This window comes from Colletotrichum chrysophilum (genome assembly GCF_026319265.1).
Source record: "Colletotrichum chrysophilum strain AFK26 chromosome Unknown scaffold_3, whole genome shotgun sequence".
In the NCBI taxonomy this organism is placed as follows: domain Eukaryota; kingdom Fungi; phylum Ascomycota; class Sordariomycetes; order Glomerellales; family Glomerellaceae; genus Colletotrichum; species Colletotrichum chrysophilum.
The window spans coordinates 23,460-48,130 of NW_026517290.1; the positions used below are offsets into that span (position 1 = coordinate 23,460).

The following is a 24,671-nucleotide window of genomic DNA, read 5'->3' on the forward strand; positions in this document are numbered from 1 at the left end:
CGGACAAATTCGTACCAATGAAGACCTTCCTCAAGTTATTGTTGGCTGTCATGATGGTTGATGGCGTATGTGTAGGACTGTTACAAGTGGTCGTGTCTCGGTCTGGACTCTGGGGTTTTCAAAATAGTCTTGAACATGTTTGAGACAAGCCTATAGGGAGTGTGCACAGTTGAAAACAAATTCTTTATAGGGCGGGTTGAAAATTCTGTTCGCCTTTCCCGCGACCCATGCGAACCATCTCCACAAGTTCGCCTAGCCCTGCCGTTTAGACTTCAAGGACAGACCGGCTAGTACTGAGAACGAGGCTTCAGGACCTCAAGGTAGATCCGCTTGAGCTTGGGTTGGCTGCCTGGCTCCAGGTTTTGGCATCGTCAGGCCTTCTATACGGCAGGTGTGTGTGATCTTTGCGCATGTGTATGAGCCCGTTCCATGGTTCCGCCTTAGCACATTGGTCGAGCCAACGATCCATCGGGTGGCTTAATGACGACTTCTTCGGCTTCTGGACTCCCTTTTCTAAGCAGGCGTTCGTATTCTGCTGGTTTTCTTGCATTCTGTGGCGCATGTTAGTACGCACCAGACTCAAAGACTGGAGTTGGACACTAACTTGGTTATTATCAGGCTTGTCTCGATGATGCCATGGCTAGGTTTGGGTTAATTGCGTGATGGTTGTTATCTGTTTGTAATTCATGAACTACTCAAAACTCTGGAGCCTTTCCGATATATATGCTCCAGAATGTATTTGGCCCCAAACCGAGGTACCAATGGACTGGGCTTGTTTGGGATCATGTTCTTTGGGGCCAATTTTTGCTGGGGCCGGTTAATGTGGCATTGTGAGAGCGTGGGGCCAATTATTATTTTGACTGCCATTCACCTCATACTTGGGGCCAGTTTCCAGTCTAAACTTCTTGCTGATTTCGGATCGACCTCTCTCAAGATTCCAGTAATATTGGTCTTACATCCTGCATTTCAACATGACGTTGGTGGATCTGATCGCCACTGGCATATTGTCGGCCAAGCAAAGTTTTCTGCCTGACCTGTTCCAACGGGACAAAACATGTCAGCAGATATGTATGATCACAAGTCCAAACTACGAATTTCTATCATTAGTAAAAGTGTAGCATTTTCCTGCCTTTTTGTTCGAATTAGGTTCAGAAATAGTGTCTGAAGCTTGGAGAGCCAAAGACATATTCCTCTTGAAGGGCTAAACTCTTAGACTCGCTCCCTTCCCTTCTAGAAACTTCAATCGACAATTGATGTCATGGTCACCCAAGACACATTCCGCAAGGCCATTGGCGCAGTCCTTTTAACTCTTGTCACTGCGCATGTCCTCAGGCAAGCCGTCCATAGCGACTCGTTATAAAACAACCACGATATCCCACATCCAAGAGCTCGCCGTGCATCTAAAAAAGTGTTTTCCCCCACTTGTATCGCTGCTCGAACTTCTTCATAACTGTAGGGTTTGTGAATCTGTTGCTGAGGATGTATCATGACCTGGCTGTAGCAAGCCGCTCGAAAACGTCAGAAAGAGGCGTCAGACATCCGACGAGAACTATTATGCAAGCAACCTTAACAGTCACTATTGTATTGAAAGCTTTGCTCTCCGAGATGTCAATACCGCATCCAGAATGTGTTTGTGAGATTGGAGGAAGGTAGGTAGGCCGAGATAGAAAGCAGCAACTTTTGGGTAAGAGCTACAGAGCTGCGGTTTTGGCAATTTCTCAAAGCCACACCTCTTTTTCTTCCATTTTCAGTCGCAAAAGCTCGACATACCAGCGATCGCAGCCAGCCACAAAATCAGTGAGAGTAAATGAGACGTGGCACGGAAACGCCGGACTTTGATGCTAGCGGTGAAGGCCCTCCAAACTCCGAGCCAATCATGTCTCAGATTACTAATGATTTCTCGAAGATTCGCCCCGACTTCACCGAATAGCGCACGTTGCTGACCTGACGACTCCGCCCTTCACATTGGTTCGGCACCTTCAATCGCGGGGGAACCACTACCGTTGTTGGCATCGCTAAGTCTCAGCCCTACGAAAGGCAATCACGCAATTCGTTTTCATACATCATCATGAGCGGATCAAGTCTGACGTCGGCTACGGCATTCTCGCCGTCGCTGGAGGCCATCAAGTTGGCCGCCAGCATGTACAACGCTGCGCGCGAGGGCAACAAGACGGTGCTGAAGGAGGCTCTCGAGGACGGGCTTCCGCCCAACTTGACGAATGAGAAGGGAGACACCTTGGTGAGCTTCCCCGAGCGCCATGCTCGGCAGTTTGCAGCTTCACTGCCGGGGGCTTCGGCATATGGAAAGCACGGATGGCGGTAGCTAACATTCGTGGCAGTTGATGTTGGCGGCATACTACGGTCACGCGGACACAGTGAAGCTCCTGATCCAACATGGAGCAGACCCTAACAGGTTGAACGACAAGCGTCAGAGCCCTATCGCGGGTGCCGTCTTCAAAGGCTTGGATGCAGTGATCGAAGTAAGTGAGAACGTCAGAGAAATTGCCCGGCACTCAGCCATCGTGAAGCATCAAAGAAATGTTGGTGCCACGGATATCGGAGCTTGACGGCTGACGAATTCGGAATAGGTCCTCTTGGATGGCGGTGCTGATCCGGACTACGGCAAGCCTTCGGCCATGCAGTGTCTGTCCATGTTCAACGCGGAGGCGAAGTGGAAGGACAAGTTCGAGTCGGCACCAGGCCGAGGCAAGGCGAAGGCCGTCCCGCAGGACGGCGCCGAGGAACGCGCGCCTGAGAGATTCAAGGCATGAATGCCGGTGGGAGAGAGATTAAATCCTCCGCACTTTTGATCACTGACTCATGGAAACTTTGTGACGGATATGGCTTTTCGGGATTCATCGCGCGAGCTGGAGTTGGGCAAGACATTCATTGATTTAATTCAAAAACATGCAATTCGTCTCATTCTAGACGAGTAGATGCTTCATAGACCAGAACGGTCTCACAATAAAATACAGCTTGGGAAGATCATGGCCATGCCACGTCCAGTGTTTGACTTATGACTGGCGCATAGGTTTGTACAAGTCCTGCACGTATCCTAGTTGACTCCGCAAGCTCCAACAGGAGAGCAATAACCCGAGCAGCATTCGCCGTTCTGTCTGCAGGCTGTGATTCGCGCTACGTTAGTAACGAGTAAAACATGGACCAGAATTGCTCCAAGATATCTGAATAGATCGCATGATGACCTACTGTCTCCAAATTTCTTCTTTCCAACACACGAGACAACTGGGCCACGACGGGCCTCGAGCTTTGCAGGGACTGGCTCATTTTGATTGCCCGCCGGGACAGCCGCAGCGAGGGTAGCGAAAAGGAAGAGAGCGTTGATGAACTTCATTTTTATGTTGGTTAAAGAAACAGGATTCTCTTTGTTGTGAGCTCTGGGTCAAGTATGAGAAAGAAAAGCTTAGGTGAGATGGCAACGTTCCAATGCTGAACAAGTGATCCAGAGGCTAGATTTAATTATAGATTTCACGGTCCTTTGCAACGACGCGCTACGATCGGATACGATTAATTGCAATCTCAATTGCAGCAGAACATGCCTAGCTGAAGGAGATGATTCATGTTCATAAACCTTCACAGATTAATTTTGACCGACTACCGTGGACCTGAAGGCTGTAGTTGCGATTGACCTCCGCGTCGATTTAACCGGCGATACAGCATTACGGCAGTTTCAAAATGCCTACGTGTACTGCGCGCTCATTTGGACTGAGCCCATGCAAGCAAGCGCGAACAGCCGCCGGCGATGTTCCAGGCAAATATGTAAGTCGCCGCCGGACATCGGCGCGCCCTAATATTACTGGAGATGCGCCCTGGTCAAATCGCGTGCCAGGATGTTTCACTTGGAATCTGCGCATCAATTGACCCTCCTTATACGACGTTGGCATAGCCTCGATACGAATACTCGTCTTTCATCCACCAATGCCAAAACATCCGAATGTGGGAACCTGTAAAACTCTAGGCGCCGGAGGCTAAGGTTTGATATAGGCGCTGTAGAAAAAGACCTAGATTTGCTGTCTAGCGCATTTATCCAACAAGCTTTCATTCAGTTAAAGTATATGCGGGCAATCATAGAGTTCGACTAATCAACTTGTATTCTTCCGGTCCCCATAATTCGATGTCGTTCTTCAGTTTCCTTTTGTTGCAGAAATGGCTTATAGTTCCCGCGGCCCCCGAATAAGCACGGGATTTGAATTGCGCGGCCAAGATTCTTGGATCACCGGGTGATCTGCTCTCACGTCTGCCGGAAGGCTGCCGAAAAGACACATAGTCTCGGTGTTCGATTTCATCTATTAGACTATTACAGGTAAAGTCGCTCGCTGAATTCCTTTAACAAATACACCCTCACACATCATTCTCAGAGGCCTTTGAGTAAATGTTCAGCAACGAGAAGAGCTCATCTGCGAACTCTGAGCCACGCAAGAGTCGATTTTCACCTGATCAATTGAGTAAAGGTCTATTTCGAAGACAATGAGTACGCACAGTGAAGCTTCTGGTCCGTTCTGGACGCCAGTTCGTCCTGTAGATCAAGGTTTGGGGACCACATCAGCTTTGCAGATCACAAGCTTAATTCAGAAGGAACTGGTTGCTTCTTACCCCGCACGCGCATTCAATTTCTTGGTCTTTTTGTCTGGTCAAGCCGACTGGCGCCTGTCGGCAACATTGATTGGCACAGGACGAGGACTACCATGAACCCTGTCATCCCTGCGCGACTACATTAGGTGTTGCTGGTTTCCAAACCTAGACAGCGGGAGAAATCACAGATTTCAACATCAGGAGGAAAGTAAAGTAAAGAGCACTCTATGCCTTAACATACGAGTGAGCTGAAGACACACAATGCACAATGTGTCTCCCTTCTAAGGGACGTATGATTCGGGCGCGGAGACATGATGTTGGAATTTATCAAATGAGTATGGAAGTTCGTGAGAGAACTACGGCAAGATACCACTAGATCAACTTGAACCAAACAAGCGCTACCCACTAACCTTCTTTGGCCTACCCGCAACACCTCGTCCTGCTTGGCATACGTTGACATGCTTGATCTGCTTTAGATGGTTGCTTTCTGCACCCTCTTTCTCACAAATACACCGGAAGTTGGGCCTGCGGTACGCACAAGTCTTTCCACGAGAGATGTTGTTCAGGTGTCTTCGATAATGATCCTTGCGAGGAGTTGAGTAACCCCGCATCGACACTCGTATGACTGGATTGCTTCTTCGGTATGAGCCTTTGAGCGATAATGACGCCGGAGATCTTTTGGGCTTGAGAAAGACCGGATGCAACTCATTTTGCATGCAAATCTTTGCTTATGGTCGATTTCGGGAAGTAAAGCTGGGCCTCGTGTGCTTGGCATAGCTTGTGGGCTGATAGGTGTTGGTGAAGAAATCGACGATGTCAGGAGCTCAGGCTGACCTGAGCTGTTGTCAAATGGCGTATCTGTGCTGGTCATGCTCATTTCCAGCCTTGGCTGATCAAAACATCTTGCGGCTGCGGGCATGAAATGAGAGCAGTGAAAAGACGGCGATGCGGGTGAAAAAGTTGGAGTCCCAGTATTATTTCCCAAAGTATCCAAATATCTTGAAAAGGACCAATCCTCCGCCAGAAATGACGCAGTTCTGACTCGATGTTCTGTTGCGTGCTTGCAATCGATGAGGACGAGATGTTGTCACTGATCAATTGTTCCTGCACCAACAGGTTATCGAAGGAACTTTCCCCATCTTCAAGGGCGGCTGCGCGGTGGTCGACTGAGTGTGAGGCTTGAAGCAGCGTATCGACAACTGGACATGGTGAATGATCAAAATCAAAATTAAAATCAAAACAAAGTTCTGGATTTTCGTAGAAGTGTGTAAGAATGGCAGAGCTTTGCAAGTCAGGTTCTCGACTAGGCGGAATGTGACAAGCGCGGGGTTCCGAGGTCCCCGCTCTTTGACGTTCGTGACGGCAGAGGTATGCAGGGCGCTGAGAATCTGCAGTGTCTCTAATAGAAAGCTTCGCTAGAAGCAAAGAGCGGTGATTGTGATTTGTTTGAGTTAGTAGAGCTGGTTACAGCTGAGGACGAGTATGTGCTCGGGGTTTGGGCTATTTATGAACGGTGGCATCGCGCTTGCGCCGGTTTGGTGAAGGGCATGGTAAACTGGCCCCAAATCGCTTGGTATTGTGATAGTTCAATACAGTGAGATCTGAAACTGGCCCCATAGAGGCTAGTTGCTCTTGTTGGTGCGGGCTTGGGTCTAGCACTGGGAACATAAGTGTCAGATTGCAGCCTTGTATTCGATAAGCCCGAAAGACTGGCCAATACGGAGACGGATTGTCGCCTTTTTTGCACTTTCATCAAAATGAGGCGACTCGCTTACGTTTGTCTAATTCTGGAATGCAACTCATCGGCAGCAAAGAGATTATTGGTCCATCGTTCGAACCAGGCAGACCCGTCATTTTCACACTTGACGACTTCTGCGTTGATATCCATCCTCGAAACCTCAAAGCGGCTACGGCTGGAACTTCCAAAACCTTCAACTATCAAAGAGATCAATGCATGCTCCGTTTGCTTTGAGCAAAACCGAAAAGCAATGGGCAAAGAGGCAGCACATAAGAGACAGGGCAAAGGTACGAATTAGGGATGACTGAAGTAACTAAACGTTCTATCTCCAGATGGGCGGATGAGGAGTTTTGCTACATGTTTTGCCATTCAATATGTCAATCATTCACTAGATTAGAAGTCGCCCATGCGCTTCTGACAGCAGTTGTGCTGTTTGCGGGTCTCCTCTTATGTGGTACCGACCGTCAGGAACGACCCTTTGATGATCAGAGGGCACTGCAATGTGGTGCAAATGGTGTGTACATAGCCTACTTTTCTCTCCCAAAAGTAAGGATTAAATCTCATAATTCATATCATAGACCATTTTCGAGCCGCTGAACAGACGATTCATCATGTGAGGTTACGATCATCGTGCCACGAGGAGCAAAGGCTGTTTCTCAAGCTCGGGCGTCGGAAGATGCTTAAAATCTAAAATGGCAAGTTACCTTGGGAACAACAGATAGTCAATCACAGTGAAAGGCAGAAAATCAGGATAGCTCTATTCAATCTGGCTGGACAGTATGACCCTCAATTAGTTAGTGCAAACAAAAGACCCAAGCCTCCTTGTCCCCATAATACGGCGCGACGTCACTAAGGTATCTTACCTCGAATATGCCGCATGATCAATGCTGCGTTAATATCTATAGATAATAGATAGAGTCATTCTGGCTCTCTTTGAACCAGGTTGCACTGCCATGCTTTCCAACAGTCGCTCTCCACCTGGTCATACAGCCACTTACAGTATACAGTTCCTGGTCATTCAATCGGCGTGGGAATAACGGTATCAGCAGCTCACCTCGTAAATACCAAGCTGGCATCCGCTGATGCCGTATGGGCTCTAATCGGATGATGTTGCTGAGCCCCGTCGCGAGATCCTGGGCAACAGGTACTGATGTTGATGGGATGCAAGCTGTCTAGGTTAATGTTGTCGGGAGCGCGTTTGTGTCTTTGATTGAGGGCTGGGCAGGGTAGGGTAGCGAGACATACGTGTAGGATTGAGAAAGGCGGCAAACTCAATTACAAAGCATGTACCGCTTGATACCTTTCAATTGTGACAGAACCGGGCGCCAAGAGTCAAGCGTGGGAAGCTGAAAATTCGAAATCATCAACCCGTCTCATTGAGGCCTGGGAAATGGACCATTTAGCGGCCCCACAGCTGCCTCAACGTCTCCTGCGAAGGCACTGGCGCTGTAAGTACTGTCGCTAAGTGGCGCGAACGCTGGCCTCTGCTTTACTTATGAAGGGCTCTGGAAGAGCTCTGCTGGTGGCTTGATTATGTTCATCATCATGAGTACCAACGAAAGGCTCCTACTAGATATTTCCAAGACACCCATATAGTTAGCCTCCCACTAGCGACGGTAACGGGCCGCTCCGGCAGTCTTCGATGCGGTAAGCTGCTCGAATGGCTGATTTGTTCTTTTGAGTAGGCGCGTGGCCCTACGCACAAAAGTCAACACCAGTCCATTCCATTTTGAGGCATTTATCTTCCAGATTGTGCCCTGAGACGCTTTTTGATACCAGATCTAGCGGAAGATTCGCCAAACATTGAGATGGACATGACAAGAAGGAAGTTGTAAGACATGCAGGCTGTTTGGGTAGTAGTTCAGTGGTGCCGGATACGCGATGTGACGGATGACGTGAACCTGTCTTACCATGTTGGGATAAGACTCAATCCAGACATGGTGTTTTAAGGAACTTGACTACCACAAAGTTTAATGCAAGTCGATTTGAAACATTTTCGTAAAATATCCAATCTGATTAGAGTGTGAACGTACCGAGACGGAGCGGATCAGTTTGATGTTTTGACAAGAGCCATCGTCTGTTCTGTTCGCAGTTGAAAGCTTGCAGCTCGCTTCTATGGTAACCTGATCATCGACGATCAACGCCACTTCGAATCAATAAGAACCGTAACAGCTGGTACTATGTGCTTTACACTGAATAATGACGATGCAGGAGAGAGACTTCAACACTGCTTTCTCTAGTAGTGTGGATTATCCGGATCAGGAATCTCATCTCCGCTAGATACTGAGTTCTTCATTTCCAACATCTATAAAGTTGAGAACAAATCAAGCAATGATAACATTATTTCTCACCCAAAATCATTCAATCAATCACTGCATCACCTTATTTGTTTCCCTCAGCACCTTCACAATGGGTTTTCAATTCGATAGTCCTGCCAAAGACAACAACGACGCTTATTACTATAATGATGGTGACATCAAGGTCATTCGGGTTCCGCTTTCGAACGAATTCTATGGTGACCTGCACATGAACCATGAGCAGCTACAGGAGTGGTTCGGCATTAGCAACGATAATTTGCCTGATCTCCCGGCATACTACATCAGCCCCCGTCTTGACCGTACTTCAGGGGATTCAAGCGGAGGCTGATGGAGAGTCACTGGAGACATTGTGGCGTACAAACTGATCGAATGGGTTCCGTCCGTCGCAAGGATTCGAGACTTTCCCAAGAATAGCCTCGTCACGAAAATCGACAATGAGCGGGTGGAGATTACCAACACGAAATTATATGCAAAACCAGGATTCGCTCTGGAGATCTCAGGTGGGGAAAACTTCATGGAAATGAAGGCGGACGCCAAGGCAACAGCGGATGCAAGTGTCAGTTTCGAGCGTGAGGAGTACACTCAGGAAGGAAAGGTTGGCGATGAACCGCTTGTCGAAGTTGCAGTCGGACTCATGCTTCGCGTTGAAAAGGTTTACACCCACAACATCAACATCTGGGCCGATGGCCGAGGACAGGTCAACTCAATGAGCTGGTCTGGTGGTCCCGGGTGGGACGACATTCGGATTCCCTCGCGAGCACTACGTAGGGTTGGCGGTCTCCAATTCTACAACTTCAGCATGAGTGGGACTGGACATTCCTCTGGACTCTATGTCCAAACTCTTCCTGTATTTAATGACAAGAAGGAGTTGGAAGACATACATATTGCACTAAGTAACAAGGGTTGGAAAGACTGGTATGCCTATACTGTTGGGCAGAAAGGAAAGAGTTCGGGACGCCATCTGTTTGCTTACCCGAGCTACAAGCCGTCAACGACTATCATGCCAGTCAACAAGGCGCCTCCCAAGGCTCAGTGAACTGGCACTGGTCTATACATGCTGCATTGGTCACATGTGCAAGCACACGGTTGCCTTTTATTGCATTTACCACCACACTCATTTGGCAATAAAACTCCAGATCCACAATCAGGTACATAATTTAAGCCTTCGATAGCCTTTCATGAGGTCGTAACTTCTGAGCGTTCAACTCCGCCTAATTGATGTGTATGTGTCACAAAGGTTAGGGCAGATTTAACATAGTCCGATTTGTGATAGAAGAATGCCTCACGTAAAAGCCGCTTGTACGATCATCATTATGTTATATTTGTCTCCTAACATACCTGCCATCTAAAGAAGCCTTGATAGGTCTTATTGTTCCTGAGAATTCCAGTTTAAAAAACAACATGTTGAATGAGGTTTGGTTCTCGATGATGGCTGAGGCTTGGGTGATGACCAAGTTCGGGGAAGCACAGATAATCTAATGTCAGGCCTCAAAAAGCGTCGCTTTGAGAACAACCTCGGCTTGGTGGCAATTCTCTTCAGAAATGAAAGTAGAACGGCCAGACTTGATCCATGGATTTGCATATCCAAGAACGTACGAACTCAAAATGCGGCACCGATTGAGACTCGCGAGACCTCAAGGACGACTGAGTGCGGAAAGCTTAGTGCCTGGCTGGCACTAAGACCGTCCTGCTGAGCGTTACGTTCAAAGTTGCATTGGCCCCTGAATTAGAATTAGCAAGACTTTGCCCCAACCGCGACAAAGAGTTGAATAGTTTAAGAAGAGAAAGAAAAAGAAAAGAAAAGAAAAAAGAAAAAAGCAAAGAACAAAAGATAACAGCGCGGAACAGGAAAGATAAGTGAATAAGGCGGTCGTCAATCGACGTCACAGCAAACGTCAAGCGTGTCAGACTGCATAGGACATTGCTTAGTTGTATTTTGAGTTATATTCAAGGTATCATGTTCGTCGTCTATTTACACACAAGGAAACAAATGCATGTAACTCTAGCGCTTTCTCTATCCGTCTAGTTCAATGCTCCAAATCTAAGGAAACCCAGCTTGCTGACAAAAGGAATAGAGTAGAGGATCGGCAGCCATCCCAGAGTGTAGATGTGGAAGGTCATGCGGTCAGCCTTGGTGGAGTGGTCGAAGAGCAGGCGGAACGAGACGTATCCGCCCATCATGACCGGCATGATGTACTCAAGGGGGGTGCACTGCCAGTACGCGCACAGGGCCATGGACCAGAAGACGATGAAGAAGGCGGTGAGGAAGCGGCAGGGGACGTCTCCCATGGCGAGGGGCAGGGTGCGGCGTCCACGAGCTCCGTCGCCCTTGATGTCTCTGAAGTCCTGGATCTGAACGGTGGTGAGGGTGTTGAGACCGAGCAGGGCGCACCACTCGTAGCCGGCGCGGGCCATGTTGTTGGAGTGGGAGGCGACACGGGTGGCGCCGAGCTGGCCGGTCGAGTAGAAGAGAGCATTGATAATGTTCTTGCCCCACCAGGAGCTAGCGCCGACGTAGTCGTAGACCCAGGTCTCGGCCATGAAGGCCAGGGCCTCGGGGAAACCGCCGAGGGCGATGCTAGCGACAAGGAGGAGGACGGTGGCGACGACGTACCACTTCTGGGCGTCCTCGATGCTGAGACGGCCGGAGGGGATGGCGCGCCAGGGCTTGTTGATCTTATCTTCTTCGACGGACTCCGGGTCCTTCTGGTTGCTGAGGTCGAAGTGGAAGACGTAGAGCCAGATGTAGAGCAGGGCCCTCGGGAAAGAGGCCGCGACGTCAGCCCAGCTGGGGGACTTGACGGTGACGCCCCCGGACGCCAAGCTCAGCATGGCGAAGAGGACGACGGGCAGGACATAGGCCTTGATGTTGCTCTCGGTGATGAGGTGAGCAAGAGACAAGGCGTCCTTGACCTTGGAGATGGCCGACGTAGGCAACCTCGCGATGGAGGACGTCGGGCTAAGGGTTTGGACAGCCATGATGCTTTGCGGGAGGGTGAAAGATGACGACGACGACAGAAGTTCAGAGACTCGGAAGTCGAAGACGGAAGGGCCTGATGATGAATGAAATCATGAAACAACGGCGCCAGATTGCCGATCCGAAATCCTCCTTGGACACGCCATCTTCCCAGTTCCCTGGGTCTCTTCATCATTTATAGTTCACGCCAGGTGGATTAATGTGGATAGTCGCAATATCTCGGGAGACTCTGAATCGACCTACCGCTGAAGCCGCTCACAAAAAAGATACGACTGCGACATGGTAATGCCGCCATAGGTCCGCCAAGACTGGGGGGTGTGGACCTCATTTGGCGTGTCGGCCCATCTGGATTCGAGGTTTTTCCCTCTCTCGCTCTCTCTTCATTTTGTAGAACCGATCGTTTCGGGGTTGCGCTCCGCGTTTGTTATATGGTTATTGTATCTACCGTCTGCTAGCTTCTTCGCTTGTTACTACATATAAGATCGAACGCTTTTCCATGATGTTTGGTTCGCGAGTCTGTGCCTTCTGAAGTTCTGCCTCTTCTTCTCTCCCTGACCTTGCTGTCTGTCCCAGCCCCCCGGCTCTGGTTTTGATGGTCACCGTTTTGGCAGGGTAACCAACCCGCTTAGGGTTACATGCTATTGATGCCGGTCGAAGGCATCACGGCATCCTCGGCGTCGGCGGCTAACGTTGCGGCACGCACGGTCTGCGATTCGGGATTCCGCAGAACACATGCGATGATCAGATGGAATCGGGAAGTTTGGTTCGCCCGCACATCCACCTCGATCCTTCTGACTTCCTGATTGATCCCATTCGTTTGGAACCCTTGGCTCGACCCAGAGTTCTTCAACGGTTTAAAGCGGGAAGAGAGTGCGGAATGGGGGCTACTTGCGCCACGTAGCGCCGAAATTTCTGCTATGGGCCGGGGTTGTTCTCGTCGGGGCTCGTTGAAGTGTCGGTGCACTGTTTGTGGAACCGGTAACGGTCAACGGACCAGCCTCCGGTCGACGATAGTCGTCTGCTCCTTGTCTTCTGGCCATCTCACCCCTGACTCTCCCACCATTTTCCTTGCTCTTTCCCTTGCCCTCTCGCCCTCTTCCCTGCTCTTCCCCTCTTTGCTGCTCCTTCTCATCCCCTTGCTAGCCTCTGAGCAGCGTGGTTGACAACTTTGACACTCAAACTGTTTTCATGGATTCAATCCCCCTCACTCCTGAAGTGTGGCAATCTCTCACGTTAGTCCGATGTTGGGATGCGAGATTTCTGACTAAGCCCGAGGTCACGTTTCTGATCCTAAATGCGGGATCCAACGGTTCTAACCATCTCTGCAACTAGTCGCTCTCCGTAATTAATTCTTAGTGGTGTCGAGAGACCCCAGACTCGAACGTCAACATATGCACACGAGCAATGAGCAACTGCAGTCACAGTGCAGCATCTTCCGGCTTCCCCCAGGGCACGAACCGTATCCGCTGTTGTGAACATCTTGGTTGGCCAAGGAAAATCGATACGGATATGCAAGGGGGGGCAAGTGCCGCTGAAGAATTTCTGTGGCGCCTCTTGGGGGTTGCGACGAATGCGGGGCATTTCTGCATCGTTTCTGCGTGTGATGGGTGTCACACTCTGTTGGTTCCAATATGATCCGTCACATTGAGAACCAACACGCGGTGATGTCTGCCCGACACCGCCAATCAACAGGTCATTGACTAGGGAAAAGCGAACTCGTCGCATGAGAGGATAGATAACCAAATATTTGTTGTCGGCTGTCGTGGCTATTCTTTTTTTTATCCATGAAATGGCCCATGCCGCCCCCAGCCCCTTCTCAGCTGCTGCCTGTTGACCTGCATGAGATGCGAAATGCGCAAAATGCCTCAAGATAACTCAGCACTTGCCGAGGAAAGAGTCGTTGATTGTCATTCAAGATCCGACGACCGGCGTTTCTCAACAATGACGGGCTCGAAGTTGCACGTCTGGCATGGCAAGACACGTGGAACATTCGAACATTCGACGCGTCTATTAATACACTAGTAACACTGAGAGGCCCCCAGGGCAAGGTCAAGGCCTCGATGCGAGCAAATTGGGCGGTGGAGTCGGCGTTGCACTGGCACGTTGCACTGGCACGAGTCTCATCCCCCGGGATATGAGACGATTACGCGAGAGTTTTGGCATCTCTGCCTTGTAGACGACCTCTGTTCGAATCAGGCCAACGTCGAATGTTTTCATTTCCCCTTTCGTGGTTCAGGCTGGGCGTTGAAACCCAAGTTGGCCAAGATCATCAGAGAGCGCACGGTCAACCAAACTGCGTACCTTGTTTTTGTTCAGAGCAAAGAGTCTTGGAAGCTGCACCAAACTCTTGACAAAAGAAGACGGCCGGCGGAATGCGGATTGCTCGTATTCAGTAATTGGCAATCGCGTTTACCGACTCTGATCGTCCTGTTCCCAGCGTTTGCCACTTCACGGTGGCCGACCATGCGCTTCGGTATCGTCTCGGCTTCCGTTACAGAGTGCCAGTAGACGCAGCTTTATGCTAACTCTAGGGCAGCCAATGGCCTCCTCTTACTCCAGTAACTTCAAAACCATAAATCAAGCTGATGGGGTTGTCAAGACACGATTTTTGACAGACGAATGCATGCATTCAGTGTAGAATAGCTAGCTCACCCTCCTTGTCGTGAATTGACTCTTCTGTAGTTCCGTGTCTTATGCCAGTAAGTGGACAGGCAAAGGTTCAACGGAAACTCGGGAAACGTTTCTCGAAGACTGTTTCATTCTCGTTATTCCTTGTAGCATAGCAGTATCTTTATAATGTATCCTGATTGTAGGAGAGAGCGCTAGTCAACGTGCCTGTTTAGGAACCCTTTTATGAACAGCGTCCACGCATTAGGCGAACTTGACGTGGTGCCTTGGCGCAGGAACTGCGAAGTTTTCTCCTGCGTCATATTCTCCTAGGTTGAATGATGCGATAATATGTAGCTCCAAGGATGCGTAAGAGCCCGTCTTCCAGATTCTACGTTTGTTGTATTGAGATTTCAAACGCTGGCAGTTGAGAAATCGTTTTAACAAAGGCCGGACTCTCAGTTATACCAAGACTTTGTGTCTATATTACTTAAGTTTGTGAAGTCTAATTTGCCTAAGCCCAAATGGTCTCACACGTAAATTCTCGGGTCCAACAATTTCCAATCTCTACGTGGCAATTCTATTGTCATATGGACTTTGAATAGAGGCATTGTGAGATATCGAGTCGTATTGAACGCCACGGCGGCAATTTTGCTGCAATAAAAGAATAAGGCGTACCACATACTTAATGATTTGTTTACGGCGCCGCCAAACGCTTAAGCCCTTTCTGTCACCGGTCGTTATGATGTGTGATGTTGTTTTCGGAGACTGAGGTGGTCATCCGATGCTCTTTAGGCCACTTGTATCTTGGTTTAAGCTAGTCTTGTAGCTTTCTGAGACGGCAAATAGATACGTAAGTCGTCGATTTGTTTTTTTTTGTTTTGATCTCCTATCTATCATGTATTGACAGCGTTTCAGTATGTGCTATTGAGAGCGCCGTGGTTGCATGTGGTTTCCGTTGACACAAGCCCAGTAGCTTGGATGGTCTTTCCACAGAGCAAATACGCCCTAAACAGAAATTGGCTCATTGCTACTATGGGACTGAAACAGTTTTCCAAGACTCAAAGAGTCGTGCATATCCTGCTGTGCAATATTTCTTGAGAAGCCACTAACTTCAAGGCTTAATGGCCAGCCAAGCTGTCGACAGACTTTTGTCACGGCCTGGAAGAAGCCAGCCAAGACTCTGAAGTCTCTACCGGAATAACTCTCGCCAGTATAAACGCGTCAAATACAATCGCCCACAACCGGTCTCCACTCGATACGTTTAGTCAACCGTGTGCAAGCCTGCTTTCAATACCAACGCGAGTCCCCATCGGCGATCATGAAGACGCTAGAGCGCTCCGGGCCTTCCCACCGCAGAGGCCCCATAGTCTCAAACTTAATCGATCCCGAGCGATCCGTCGACAGCTCGAAATCCTGTATACACGCGAGTTGCGCTCATCCTGAGCTTGAAAATGAATTTGAGGGCAAAAATGACGTTCGGCTACATTGATAAGTCTCACGAACCAAAGATATCAAAGGTGTGTGTGTATCTCGCGAAGCCGTGTCCAATAGAGGGTTGCTGCCAGATGCTCAACCCATGTACAAAGAACCGTCGATATCTGGATATGACCGTGAGACGGCCTGCGATTTCCTCAGTGATGAAAGCACCGTAGCGAAGTTGGTCTGATTCATCGTTCAACAGGACAGTCTCAGCAGTCTGGGAGTATGGGCTGAGAATCTGGTGAGCGACACCACTTGGATACTCCGAACCAAGCCTGCGAGAAACTTTCGTATGAGTTACATTGTTTTTTGGAGTGTCTCAGTGGTGTAAAATTCATTAGTTCTGCTCGTCGTCTTGTGAGCTCCTTCCTCATCATCGCATCTCAGTCACTCATTTCATTCGCTCCCTGAACCTGGGATGATGCACTCTCATTACACTCCTTGGGGATCATCTCATTTGATTCATTGATTACACCTTCGTTATTTCAGTCTGAGCCGATCTTTGGTTACGTCGACCTTTCTTTTAGCCACTTCGGCCACAGTCATGCGCTTTGAGATCTCCTATTCGGGCGGGTAATCAGCATACACGACTACGAGGACAACGACGGAGACCACTGGAACTAGTACGACTGCGATTAGGATGGAGACGGTAAGAGGAATTAGAGTATGAAATTAAAAGAATGATAGAAAAAGACTATTGAACCAAAATAGTGACTACTGGGCCTGACTTAGGTAGTTCTCCGCCAAAAGATCAAACTTCTACCCCTTGGGGCTCAACTGAGCAGAGATCTGAACCCCCCTGCGGAGACAGAAGACGGCGAGCCTACCTACCCATATCGCTTTTACTGCGCGTGAGATCAATGGCAAAAGGGGTCTCAAGTTCAGGGTTAAAATACCCACGGGTATCCCTATGGGTAGTCATTGATGGGTATCCATGGATAGGTCTCTTTCCCCCATGAGTACCCATCAAGAAGACCCCAAGATCGGGTATAACCATGGGCACCGTGGCATTGGTACTTTCAAGCCTACCAGCGAACGTGATATGTAGTCAATTGAACACCCTCTTAAAGAGTCCCTTACCGGATGAGACATTGGTTCAGCCCACAAAAGATAGAAATACTAGAAACGACTCCTGAGTCCGGTGTCAACTCGGCACATTGTTCCCCTTGGTCAGCTCCTCGACAAAAGTGGTATTTGGTGGCCAGTGACCTTCGGTCTAGCTTTGAGGATTCACGGACACAGAAACCGTCATACTAGCAACATCGACGCTATTGTCCAAACCAGCGTGCCGAAGCTCAAGTCCACGCTCGAGAAGAACAAGAAATTCGTTCTCCGAGGTCACCTATGACCAGGCACTGCCCATCCGAAAGACTAGCACAGCCAATGATCCATGGCGAAGCCCAAATCTGTCAAGTTTGACATGATCATTGCTGTTGAGAGATTCTCGGCCCGTGCTCTCAACTGGCTCCTGTGAACACACAAATATTGACTTTCTACATCCTAAGTACGTTCGTTAAAGCACGAAGAACTTTTCAAAGAAGACCTTAGCTAAGAGGAAGCTGACCATCTACCTCCCGTGAACCAACAAGATCAACAGATCCAAGGTCAATATCTTGGTCGCGACTCGCCGCCAACTGTTCATCATGCATCTTGTCCGTTTGAAGTCTCTTTACCAACAGAACTCGTCACTTGTATCCTTGGTGTTGGAATGGTTTCCGCAGTATTATGAATGAAGGGAACAGAAACGACAATACAGAACAAGACCCAACTCCGATTTTTCTGGGCTTGGAACACACAAAATATACAGAATAAGATTTGCCTCATAAACTAGATAGACGTAACACCGGTGTTTCTTTCACACAACGCGGTCCTGCAAAAGCTTATCCTGTTTAAACAAATCACATCAGCGTGAGACGACAGCATGCTTCCCGACTTTTCACGCGGGAAGGACACGGGAGTGACACAAGTTTTCAATCATGACAACTGAACGTTGAAGAACGGGGTGTGAGCTTTCCCTGAAATGATTTGGAAGACAACAGAGATGAAGCGAATAATCTGCCTATGATGGTTTATTGACGTTGGGCAGTAGCTTTGGGATAGCCTGCTTGAGTAGGTCCTTGGACCTGAAATTGAAATTGACACAGACGACATAGTTTCCCCTTGCCAAGCAAGACTCGCCTCACTTCTACAGTCTCGTAATAGCCCCGTTTCCTTCATCGCACTCTGCTAATCGTGAGGGCTGGATAGTCATGCACGTACTTGGACCTCCATGGCTTCGGCAAGTAGCATCATCGACCTTGCTATTGAACGATTGCATTACCCATTTCCCGTGATTACTATTCCAAACATCGGAACTTTTCCACGCGAGAGCAACGTGTGTTTAAAGTGTTGCTTTAAGCATCTTTGATGCTGGTCTTTCCGCTGCGATGACACGAGTAAGGGCCTGCGCTTGAAGCTTTTTTTCGGTGTTTTCCGACTGGTGGGGGAGAATCCGAGTGGTGTTTGATCGACGACGTGGTTGACACTCTGCTGAACTGGTCACTCTTCGAAATAAAGGAGGGCTCATGGACTAAGGCGCATTGGTAGATCGTCAATCTAATTACTGGGGTTTATCAACTGTTGATGGGGTATCCCATCGCGTGCATAGGACGAGTCCTGGTCCGGGAGCGCCTTACGAGTCGTGACATCTTTATTTGACTTCACGCCAAAAGCGCGGTGTGTCTGTTCCACTCGTAGAATCTCTCATGATTCAAGCACGAGGAGTTCTTTTGGATCCGGGCCTCGCGTGGCAGTGCCGGTTTGCGTGCGATTGCTTGGTTATTCATGCTCCCATTTCGCACTGAATGTCCGCAAACTCCTTTCTCCTAAAGCCCCGATCGTTCCGTTTGAAGTTTCGTATAAGTACTCATGGCCGACGTTTTTTGTTAAAGTTCTGTCTCTTTATCGCGTGTGCGAACAACATCAATTCCGATCTCTATCATTCTTTAAGAGAGATCTGTCATTCATTTCCAAATCGTCATTCTTTTACGTCCCTTGAAATATGGCTTCTACTATTATGAAGGGGGCGGCGGTTGCGCTTGCGCTCGCGCATCCCACCCGAGCCGCTGTGTTCCCTGAGAACATCTTCAACCGTTCTGAAATCGAGGCCATGTCGATGGAAAAGCGTGGCTCAATGGCACCCTATAGATTGTGGGATGCCGCAACCGTTCCCTACATCCTGGAGGGCCTCCCCCACGACTTGTCCGACTCAATCAGAGGTGCCATGAGGCAGTGGGAACAGTCCACATGCATCCGCTTCGTTCCCAAGACAAACCAAGAGGCTTGGGTGAACTTCAAGAAGGTGAGAATGGTTTCGAAGTAACTCAAGATCGCCATCTCACAGTTTTAATTTAGTACGATGACGGCTGCTATGCGCAGCAACTTGGCGCCCCTTACTCAGGCGAGATGATTGTGAACCTCGACTACCCCAATGCCTGGGAGAAGTTCATCAGTGTCGGCACCTACAAGGCTTGCTTGGAAGCTGGCACTCCTGGCCATGAGGTTCGTGACAAACATCTTGTGTGCTTGGCTGAAGACTCAATTGACTCGTTTCGCACAATAGCTGGGCCACGTTATCGGTCTCACCCATGAGCACCAGCGGCCCGACCGAGACCAATACATCCGCATCCTGCCTGATCGCATCGACAAGGACCACCTGGATCAGTTCGACATCTGGACCGGCGCCGACACTTCCGTTCCCTTTGACTACAACTCCATCATGCTGTACAACTCCAAAGGCTTCGCAAAGGACACCAAGTGGACATGGCTCGTCGGCGAGAAGAGCATGAAGCACACCATGGAGACGGTGACGGACAAGAACATCGACCCCTGGGACTCCCCCACGGACAACGACTTCACGGCCGTCAACAAGGGCTACGGCTGCGAGGAGTACTACACCCGCAAGGTCGCGGACTGCCTCGCGGGCTCTCTCCCGGCCAACGGCGACTTCTCGTCGTACTCCTTCATCCTCGACTACTTCACCGAGGAGTACATGCGCAACAACGGCTACACCCACGTCGGCGTGCACCAGAACTGCCGCGCCAACAGGAACGACATGGACACGGACAACTGGGGCTTCACAACCCTGAACGGCTGGGGTCCCCGCGCGCAGTACAAGGTCACTACGAACCGCTGCAAGAAGGACTACGACCGCCACGCCAGCCGCTACGAGGTCGCGCTCTGCAAGGGCGACAACGAGGACGCCTGCGATATCAAGTGCGGCCTGCGCCGCGTGTGCCCATTTGACGGCAGCGGCAAGCAGGTCGACAGCAAGGCTATCGACGTGACGGACAACACCCTCTGGGTCTGCCACCCGCACTAAATCCAGGCCCCCCGCTGTTCGGACAGGGGTAGCCCGGATTCAAAACCAGTGGGCAACAGGAGGTCCTGCGGCGTTCCCGTGAAATTTGATCGGTGGGCTGGTTAAGATGCCGCGCAGAGATTCCTCTTCGGCGGACAGGCTTTCTGGAAACCGAAGCTTCGATTTAATCTTGTAGATAATATGAGTTCAAGTCCATATTTCATGTTCAAACAGTTCATCGCATCTTTCAGTGTCGAAGCGTGGTCCCAGCGCCCGTGAGAATGTCGATACGAATTCCGTATGATGTCTGTACCATCGGAAATGCAATCCCGTTGGTCATGATTCGTCAATTTTTCAATTCGAACAGACTGCTTGAAGTTGCAATTTCTTTCCGCTCTCATGCTAAGATTGAAAGCGATCCGTGTTTGTGCGGCTGCGCCTGTGTTGGCCGGGATGGAGCTTGCCCAGAGCGCCCTATGAGATTAAGGATGGTCCAGCTGTGTCATGCTAGGGCTGTCTATTTAAACTTTTCGCGCTTGAGAAGAGACGAACTGCCCCTAAGATCTGGTTCTGTAGTGGAAAGAAGGGGCTATTTTTGGTCATGTCCCGCCTGTCAGGCTGTCACAGGGCTGCCAAGAATTAGGGCCATGCATCCATCATTCATCACACCTTGTGTTGACGACGGGAGCCTCACGGACAACATGGCATTTGCGAAGCCGAATTGGGGATCCTTGTGTATCGATACGATTTTTCGTTGTCATTAATGTGTATTTCGTTCTCGCGTAATCGCAAATTGGTGAAAGAAACCCCACAAGAATTCCCGCCCGGATGGTGAGGAACAACCCTGGTCTAGCAATGGATGTTTCCACTCTACGGCACATGACGAGACTGACGCCTTTTGTCTTATACAAGGACATACCGGCGACTGTACCATCTCATCACCAGACTGGTAACATCACATAACCCTTGCAATTGGCGGCATACGAACGCTACCGCCAGCTTGGAGGTGGTGTTCTTCAGCTGAGGCCGTGATAGATTAACCTTGTTTCAGAGACAATGCCACTTAAGACAACTACTTAACGACGACGAGACGAGGTTGCCCTCTTTAACTGTTGTCGGAGAGTCTGGAATCAGCTTCTCTTTTTGCGATAACGAGAGTCTAAGTGCAATGCTGAAATATTCGGGCCTTCAGTAATTCAGGACATGATGCATTCAGAATCATGCAGCTGCCCGCAAGGGTAGAAGCAAACAAACGCAATTATCATGAAGCATTGAATCTCCTGCCAAGGCCCTCCATCTAAATAGGTTCCGATAGGAAAGCTTGGCAGGAACCACAGATTGGACTTCTGTAGTTCCATACTGTCTGAGTGCATCTAGTAGGAAGACTGGTTGCTGCTGTTGTTATGGAGCAAAGTGATTCTCGTTGCTGGTGTCAACCAGCCCCTATTTTGATGGTGAGGATATGGTTAACCAGCGGAGACAGGCTGGCTAGGAATCATCATGAAAAGTCTCAGTAGATGAGGCAGGAGGAACAGTTCGGTTCCTGCCGTTGCTCTCAGTCTCATGTAGGCCAGCCCTGCTCCCTGCCGACCTCGTGGACAGGTTGTGACGGTAGCCTGCTGACATCCAGGGACACAACTAAGCAACCCCTGCCTTGCGCATACACCCCTGATACTGAATCATCTTCTCAAGGTGCAAGCTTAATCGACGTAAATTCGGGGTATCATCATTGTACTTTGTTAAATCAGCCACTTCTCAGCCTTGTTGGGTATCAGCCTCCTCAGCACATCAATCTGCCGCGCCTGCGCCTTGTGCTTCAAATCTGCCACGCCGCGTCGATCCGTCCGTCTCTGGCCGTTCGCATACACCACGGTGAAGTCGGGAATCTTCTCGCCGGGCTTGATGACGGTGAGGGGCGATATCGTGCAGTTCTACAGCCGTCAGTGTCTCTCTTCTTTCATACACGACGTCGCACCAACCTTGCCAATGATAGCTCCGTGGCCGATCCGAGATCGGACTCCGATCACCGTGTCCGACCCGATCTCTGTGCCTCCTGCCTCGACAACAGCTCCGACTTCCACTATCACGTAGTCGCCGAGCGCGATGCCTCCGCTGGCTTCCTCATCTCCAACTGCGCCAATGTGTACTCGCTCGTGGACGATGCAGCGGCGTCCCATCAGGATGCTGCCGTTTGTAGACTCGAGCTTGCATCGAGGGTGCAGCACGCTTTCGGACTGGATCGTAACTGAGTGCGTCCCGACAAGAATGGCGCTGTCGGACACGGTGAGGGAGGAGGAGAAGTTGACTGGTGGTCGCGGGCCGGTGTTGGAGACGGCGGGCAGCATAGAATGCCGCTTGTTAGACGACATGTTGAACGTTGTGCGCTGGATGCTCCGGCCCAGATGATGTCTATCTTCGTGGCGGTAAAAGACGCATTCTTGAGCTGCGCGACGATCGCAGGCCCCTGCAAGATGCCTGTTATCGACGCGTCGATAATTCGTAATGGACGAGCAGTGACTGACTGCCGTGGGGCAGCGACAGCTTCTCTTCCCCAGAGCCTTCCCCAGTGCATAACCCCGGTTGATGCATGGATAACCTGCACGTGACTGTCTCGCTGACTCAGCGACCCGCATTGGCCAATCAACGCCAACAGAAACTAAGCATCATCGACCCGGCCCTGCAGAGCTTCGCTTCCCACGACGACGAAATCCTCCGACCGACCCAACCGTCCCCATCCACCCCCGACCTCTCCCCTCCAAACGCCCACGATGGCTACCCCGAAGCGGTTACCAGCGCAGGCCGCGCAGGCCGCCCGAAACTTCGCGACAGTACGAACCTATGGCGGACTCAAGGACCAGGACCGTATTTTCCAGAATCTGTACGGCCGTCTGCCCCCGTCTCTGGCCTCGGCGAAGAAGATGGGCGATTGGCACAAGACGAAGGAGATCATTCTCAAGGGCCACGACTGGATCATCAGCGAGGTCAAGGCCTCTGGTCTGAGAGGACGTGGAGGCGCTGGCTTCCCCTCCGGATTGAAATGGGTAAGGTCGCCACAGCGCTTTGGCTTGCGGATTATTTGCCGCGGCAATCAAGGGAAGGCACCGCCGGGTCACAATTGATGCTAACGCATCGCCAAACAGTCATTCATGAACTTCAAGGACTGGGACAAGGACAACAAGCCGAGATATCTGGTCGTCAACGCCGATGAGGGTGAACCCGGAACGTGCAAGGACCGCGAGATCATGCGAAAGGACCCCCACAAGCTCATCGAGGGATGCCTCGTCGCCGGCAGAGCCATGAACGCCACCGCCGCCTACATCTACATTCGCGGAGAGTTCGTGCACGAGGCCGCGGTCCTCCAGAATGCCATCAACGAGGCCTACGCCGACGGTCTGATCGGAAAGAACGCCTGCGGCTCCGGCTACGACTTTGATGTCTTCATCCACCGTGGAGCAGGTGCCTACGTCTGCGGAGAGGAGACTTCCCTCATCGAGTCCCTCGAGGGCAAGCCCGGAAAGCCCCGTCTTAAGCCTCCCTTCCCCGCCGCCGTCGGTCTTTTCGGCTGCCCCTCCACCGTCGCCAACGTCGAGACCATCGCCGTCGCCCCTACCATCTGCAGACGTGGTGGCAGCTGGTTCGCAGGCTTCGGCCGCGAGCGTAACCAGGGCACCAAGCTTTTCTGCATTTCCGGCCACGTCAACAACCCCGTCACCGTCGAGGAGGAGATGTCGATACCCCTGCGCGAGCTTATCGACAAGCACTGCGGTGGTGTCCGCGGCGGCTGGGATAACCTCTTGGCCGTCATCCCCGGCGGTTCTTCCACCCCTATCCTCCCTAAGACTATCTGCGACAACCAGCTCATGGACTTTGATGCCCTGAAGGACAGCCAGTCCGGTCTCGGTACTGCCGCCGTCATCGTCATGGACAAGAGCACCGACGTCGTCCGCGCCATCAGCCGTCTCTCTCACTTCTACGCCCACGAGTCCTGCGGCCAGTGCACGCCCTGCAGAGAGGGTAGCAAGTGGACCGACCAGATCATGAAGCGCTTCGAGAAGGGCCGCGGCCGGCCGCGCGAGATCGACATGCTCCAGGAGCTTACCAAGCAGGTCGAGGGCCACACCATTTGCGGTATGTTTGACTCGCCTCCATGACGTCAATGATGTCAACGATTTTGATTGGACCCAATGCTAACGTGACCGGCAGCTCTCGGCGAGGCTTTCGCCTGGCCTCTTCAGGGTCTCATCAGGCATTTCCGCCCCGAGCTCGAGAAGAGGATGGAGGAGTTTGCCCAGCAGAATGGCGGCGCCAACGCGCTGGCCGGCGGCTGGGACCCCGATGCCCGGGCCCAGGGCAAGTTGGTTGCGCCGGGACAGTAAAAGGCTGAGGGGTTTCGCATGGTGGTAGACTCGCGCCAGAGGGCTTGTATATATTAGTATCGTACATTGTGATAGAGCCCTCACGCGCAGGCGTTCCTTTGTTCAGACAGACCTGGCTTGTACTCTATCAGCGATGTGTTTCAATTCGTTAAATCATGTCTGTTCCTGGGTGCAACGTGAATGTTCGCTTATCCATCCTGGCGGTACACCAGAAGGCCACAGTCGCAGGCACAAATCTGCCGCA

At 50.7% G+C, this 24,671-nt stretch overlaps 6 protein-coding genes across 6 annotated transcripts; 4 read left to right on the forward strand and 2 right to left on the reverse strand.

Annotated features, from left to right (window-relative positions):
- Nucleotides 1-2,068: 2,068 nt before the first annotated feature.
- COL26b_000680 (uncharacterized protein) lies at nucleotides 2,069-2,771 on the forward strand (the record flags this gene model as incomplete). The annotated part of the gene is made up of 3 exons (XM_053173645.1): nucleotides 2,069-2,239; nucleotides 2,340-2,480; nucleotides 2,589-2,771. 3 exons carry the CDS (start codon nucleotides 2,069-2,071, stop codon nucleotides 2,769-2,771), a joined length of 495 nt encoding a protein of 164 aa, XP_053042202.1.
- Nucleotides 2,772-8,737: 5,966 nt separating this feature from the next.
- On the forward strand, nucleotides 8,738-9,682 carry COL26b_000681 (uncharacterized protein; the record flags this gene model as incomplete). Its single annotated transcript, XM_053173646.1, has 2 exons — nucleotides 8,738-8,945; nucleotides 9,126-9,682. 2 exons carry the CDS (start codon nucleotides 8,738-8,740, stop codon nucleotides 9,680-9,682), a joined length of 765 nt encoding a protein of 254 aa, XP_053042203.1.
- Nucleotides 9,683-10,668: 986 nt separating this feature from the next.
- COL26b_000682 (uncharacterized protein) lies at nucleotides 10,669-11,625 on the reverse strand (the record flags this gene model as incomplete). Its single annotated transcript, XM_053173647.1, has 1 exon — nucleotides 10,669-11,625. The coding sequence occupies one exon, from the start codon at nucleotides 11,623-11,625 to the stop codon at nucleotides 10,669-10,671; it is 957 nt and encodes a 318-aa protein (XP_053042204.1).
- A 7,127-nt stretch (nucleotides 11,626-18,752) lies between these two features.
- COL26b_000683 (uncharacterized protein) lies at nucleotides 18,753-20,072 on the forward strand (the record flags this gene model as incomplete). The annotated part of the gene is made up of 3 exons (XM_053173648.1): nucleotides 18,753-19,052; nucleotides 19,106-19,252; nucleotides 19,314-20,072. The coding sequence occupies 3 exons, from the start codon at nucleotides 18,753-18,755 to the stop codon at nucleotides 20,070-20,072; spliced, it is 1,206 nt and encodes a 401-aa protein (XP_053042205.1).
- A 1,718-nt stretch (nucleotides 20,073-21,790) lies between these two features.
- COL26b_000684 (uncharacterized protein) lies at nucleotides 21,791-22,420 on the reverse strand (the record flags this gene model as incomplete). The annotated part of the gene is made up of 2 exons (XM_053173649.1): nucleotides 21,791-21,982; nucleotides 22,031-22,420. 2 exons carry the CDS (start codon nucleotides 22,418-22,420, stop codon nucleotides 21,791-21,793), a joined length of 582 nt encoding a protein of 193 aa, XP_053042206.1.
- A 399-nt stretch (nucleotides 22,421-22,819) lies between these two features.
- Nucleotides 22,820-24,427, forward strand: NUO51 (NADH-ubiquinone oxidoreductase 51 kDa subunit, mitochondrial precursor; the record flags this gene model as incomplete). Its single annotated transcript, XM_053173650.1, has 3 exons — nucleotides 22,820-23,092; nucleotides 23,192-24,179; nucleotides 24,255-24,427. 3 exons carry the CDS (start codon nucleotides 22,820-22,822, stop codon nucleotides 24,425-24,427), a joined length of 1,434 nt encoding a protein of 477 aa, XP_053042207.1.
- Nucleotides 24,428-24,671: the final 244 nt, after the last annotated feature.